At 39.7% G+C, this 4,462-nt stretch overlaps 1 protein-coding gene across 1 annotated transcript in view; it reads left to right on the forward strand.

Moving 5' to 3' along the window:
- The first annotated feature begins 6 nt into the window (after nt 1-6).
- LOC124421037 (WD repeat and FYVE domain-containing protein 3) overlaps nt 7-4,462 on the forward strand; it is a 4,714-nt gene continuing 258 nt past the window's right edge. Inside the window, exons 1-4 of the mRNA XM_046955791.1 lie at nt 7-814; nt 885-1,897; nt 2,721-3,300; nt 3,366-4,456. Of these exons, the coding sequence (XP_046811747.1) occupies nt 153-814; nt 885-1,897; nt 2,721-3,300; nt 3,366-4,456 (3,346 nt within the window). The 5' untranslated portion in view covers nt 7-152. The remainder of the gene's footprint in view (nt 815-884; nt 1,898-2,720; nt 3,301-3,365; nt 4,457-4,462) is intronic.

Raw genomic sequence — 4,462 nt, forward strand, 5'->3', positions numbered from 1 at the left:
ATGTATTTAAGGATGTCTATCGGGAGGTGGGCATTCTGGAAGTGTTTGTTACGTGTCTTAATCGTTATAGTGAACATGTTAGGAAAATAACCAAAGATGAGGAAAATACTGTGGTTGCGGAAACGGAAGAGGATCAAGATTTAACCGATATTATGGGTAAACATGTGCTGGAGGCTTTGACCATTCTCTTAAGTGGCAACAACAACAATGCCAATGTTTTTAGAGAATGTGGTGGCGCTAAGTGTATCCACGATTTGGTGAAATTTAAACATTGTCGTCCTCAAGCTTTGGGCATAATACGCGAGTTGATTCTATCTGCCGGCGGAGATGATGATATGCTTTTCATACTCTCCGTTATGCATGCTGTGCCTCCTTATCAGGTGGAATTTAAAATACAAATACTCAATATGCTTTTGGGTTGCCTTAAGGACTCTCATCGTACTCGTACGGTGTTTCGTAAAGTGGGTGGTTTTGTCTATTTGACAAGTGTTTTTGTGTCGTTGGATGGTAAACTGTGTGACGAGCCTTTGACCTCAGAAGATGTGGAAGAAGATCAGCAAATACCCCAAGATGATTTGATATTATTGCTGCAAATGGTTTGCCAAACTTTAGCCACGGCTATGCGTTTTGAGCCCGCCAATGCGAAGTTCTTTCATCAAGAGATTTGCACCGCTTCTCTGTGTGACACTTTGAGATTATTGGGCTGTTTTGGAAATCACACTGAATTGCCGGAATTTAAGGGTTTCTTTAAGTCCGATGTGGTGTCGCAAAAATACTATCATGATGTATTTTCAGGTGATATTTTAAATTACAGGTAATTGAAAGCTTTAGAGAAACTTTAAGCATAACAATATTAATCAAGCTTTTATTCATCCAATTCTCAGCTTTAACAACTCCATACCCCGTTCATTGTCCTATGTCTGTGTGGTCTATCGTCTTTTGTATAGCATAGCTTTGGACAACTTTGAATCTCCCAATTTGAATAACATTATAACACTCTTCAATGATCAAAGCAATCGTTCGCCCAGCAAAGAATTGGCCATAACGCCTGCTCATCCCAATCAATTGAATCTAACACAACCATCGCCAGAACCAAGAATTGTACATCCTGGTGTGGTTTTATGCATGCTACAGCTTTTGCCTAGTGTTACCCATCGAGAAGAGTATACCTTGGCTGTAAATCTACAAGTTTATCTAAGTGAAATTATCAAATCTCTAGTACGCAGTGAACGCAATCAACAGATAATGTGTGATTATGGTTTGGCCGGCCAGTTGTTGAAGATTTCACGTAAAGCTTTATCCGAGGAAATCAATCCGTTACATGTACCCATGCAATATATATTGGAAAGATTGGCTGCTCAAGCTTTGCAGCCCACCGAACTAAGAGAATTTCTACGTTTAGGTGAACCTTTATCTTGTGCTGATATAGATTTAAATAAACCCTATAAAATGGGTGGTCCTGTTCCTTTAACACGTATTAAGACACTAGTATCTATGACTACACCAAGAGATTTTCGCGCTCATGGCTCTAGTACTCTACCGCCATTTGTGGAAATGGATATGTCTGCTGAGGGTTTTGGTTGTTTGTATTTACCTTCATTGGCTCCGCAGGCGACGGCCACGGCTGGTGGCACCATTGATTCGAATACTATAGGTGGCATAGGTTCGGGTGATCGTATTTTTCCACCACAAACTGGTTTATCGTTTTCCACTTGGTTTTGTGTAGAGAAATTCTCTGATCCCAAAACCGATCCACATTGTGTACGTTTGCTGACATTGGTGAGAACAATTCATAATCCGAGAGAGGAGAATTTGGTGTGTCTTTCGATATTGCTGTCGGCTCGAGATAAGGCTATAGTGGTCTCTACACAGGAAACTTTGGTCACTCCCAGTAAGAGTAAGTTAATGTTTGTACACTTTAATGTTTTTCTTTAAGAGCTCCAAGTCAAAGAACTATTTCCAAACATCGTTTTTTAAAGATCAAAAAAGAAGCCAGTCCAATTGTTGGTCTTTTAAGAGTCTGGAATTAGACTGAATCGTCAGATTTTTAACAGGACAGGCTGAATCAGATTCAGTAGTAGAGGACAATCCCATTTGTGGCTTCCTAAGTAATCTAGGAACTATCTCTCTTCAATCTTTCTTAGAAGCTGAAGAATCTTAGATCTTTCAATAGATTACGAACAATCCCAATCATGGCTTCTTTAGTATTCTATTTTTTACTTTCTTATTAGTCTATGAACATTCCCAATACCAATCGTAGATCTCGTAAAAGATCTAGAAACGATCAAAATCGAGGGCCATTAAGTAGTCTGAAAACAATCCCAATTGTGGTTACTTTAGTAGCCTAGGAACACTCTTATTCCTAACTCTTCTAGTGGTTTAAGAACATTCTCAAACGTATCTCTTAGAAGTCTTGGTATAAACCTAATCGTAGCTCTCTTTCTCTCTCTCTCTAGAAAATCTCATTCGTTGCTCTCTTAGGAGTTTAGAAGCAATCACATTCACAGTTCTCTTGATAGTATGAAATCCAATCCAATAGTGTAGTTTAGAAACAATCATACTCTCTTAGTAGATATGGAATCATGTAAATCTTACTTGTTTAGTTACAACCCCGATCTTAGATCTCTTGTCGTGGCTTCTCTAATAGCCTACGATCCATAACAATTGTAACTGTTTTAGTAAAGAAAACAACTTATCTTAAACACGTATTATCTTCACAGGCCTTGGCGATTGGGAACCTGAAGGTTCAGACGACAATAGCGCTCGCATTTGGTGTCCCGACCTCCTCCACGAAGGACAATGGCATCACTTAGTGGTGGTACTCAATCGTGCTGTACTCAAAAACTCCAGCCTTCAATTATATCTAGACGGAACACCCTTACATTCACAAAAATTACATTATATCTCACAAAATCCCGGAGCTGGTTCCGCTAACTTACCCGTAGCGACTTCGGTATTTGGTTATATCGGTACTCCACCTATTTGGAGACGTTATTCTAGATTGTGTTGGAAACAAGGTGTTTGTCATCTACTCGAAGATGTTGTTAATCAACAGACCGTACATACCATCTATAATTTGGGACCACATTATATGGGCTCATTACAGGCACCACAGTTGGGTAAGAAGGTTGAACCTTTAGGGCCTTTAGTAGCCGAAGAAAAAGTGTTATTGGGCTTAAATGCAAAGGCAGTGTCGCAGTTAACGCTGGTGAAGATAAGAAAAGTGTATAGCAGAGCGGATAATAAGTCTATAGCCAAACAGTTGGGTATGAATTCTCATGAGAATGCCACGCCTATAAAGTAAGTAGAACTTAAAGGATTTATGAAAAAGAAGAGTTTGTAGAAATTTATTTTTACTTTTCAAGAATCTTGCACAATTCGGCTGGTCATTTAGCGGGAGCTGGTCGCACTTTAGGTGGCGTAGTGGTGGGTTATTTGGGTGTAAGAGTTTTTAGTCCTCATCCAGTTTCAGCCATGATTGATACTGTGGGAGGCTGTAATGTTTTATTGGGTATTATAGCCATGGCTCAAGATGTCGAGTCTTTGTATGCTGGTGTTAAGGCTTTAACCTGTGTAGTGCGCAGTAATCGTGCGGCCCAAAGTGAAATGGATCGTAAACGTTGCTATCAAACTCTGGGCATGTTTTTCAAAAAGAAAAAGAACTTACTCAACTCTCACATCTTACATCTGACTTTCGGTTTAGTGGGTACTGTCAATTCCGGCCAGGATATGACCGCTATACCTAATGTAACAGCTTTTCAAGATCTCTTATGTGATTTGGATATATGGCATAATGCTCCAAATGGTTTATTAAGATCATTACTCGAACATTTGCTAGAGTTAGCGGTGGAATCGAATGAAAAGAAACAGAATGTTAAAATAATGCGGGAACTACAATTACTCAATAAATTACTGTACATCATAGTGGATATACAAGATCACTCCACACGTGAGATACTCTTCAATCTCGTAGAAGCTTTATTAGGTGGTCAACCACGCCACACGGACCTATTGCTTTTCGGCCAATACTGCGCTTCCAAATTACCCAAGGCAGAGCAGATCGAAAAGTCTCTGATCTTACCCTCAATGAAACCCACCCCGAATCCTTCCAATTCAGCTGCTACTGCCGAATACGATACGACTGCTCAAAATATTTATCTACGTAATCGTTGTCTTTCTCTTCTACACGGCCTCCTATTTACCTCACGCAACACTGTCAATTATATTATATGCGATGATATTTCTAAGACTCTAGGCATGGATTGGCTTTTGCTATTTATGCAGCCACATGTACACTTCACCACTGTCATCATAGCCGTACGTATTTTGGTGGTGGTGTGTGCCAATGAAAGTTTTCTGGTACGTTTTCGTGACAGTACTCATAATGGTGGTTATTTAAGATTTACCGAAATGGTTTCGCAAAAGAAAACCATGGGCATAGGGGCTCAACAGTTAAGCAATC

Source organism: Lucilia cuprina, chromosome 2 (assembly GCF_022045245.1).
Source record: "Lucilia cuprina isolate Lc7/37 chromosome 2, ASM2204524v1, whole genome shotgun sequence".
NCBI classification, from domain to species: Eukaryota; Metazoa; Arthropoda; class Insecta; order Diptera; family Calliphoridae; genus Lucilia; species Lucilia cuprina.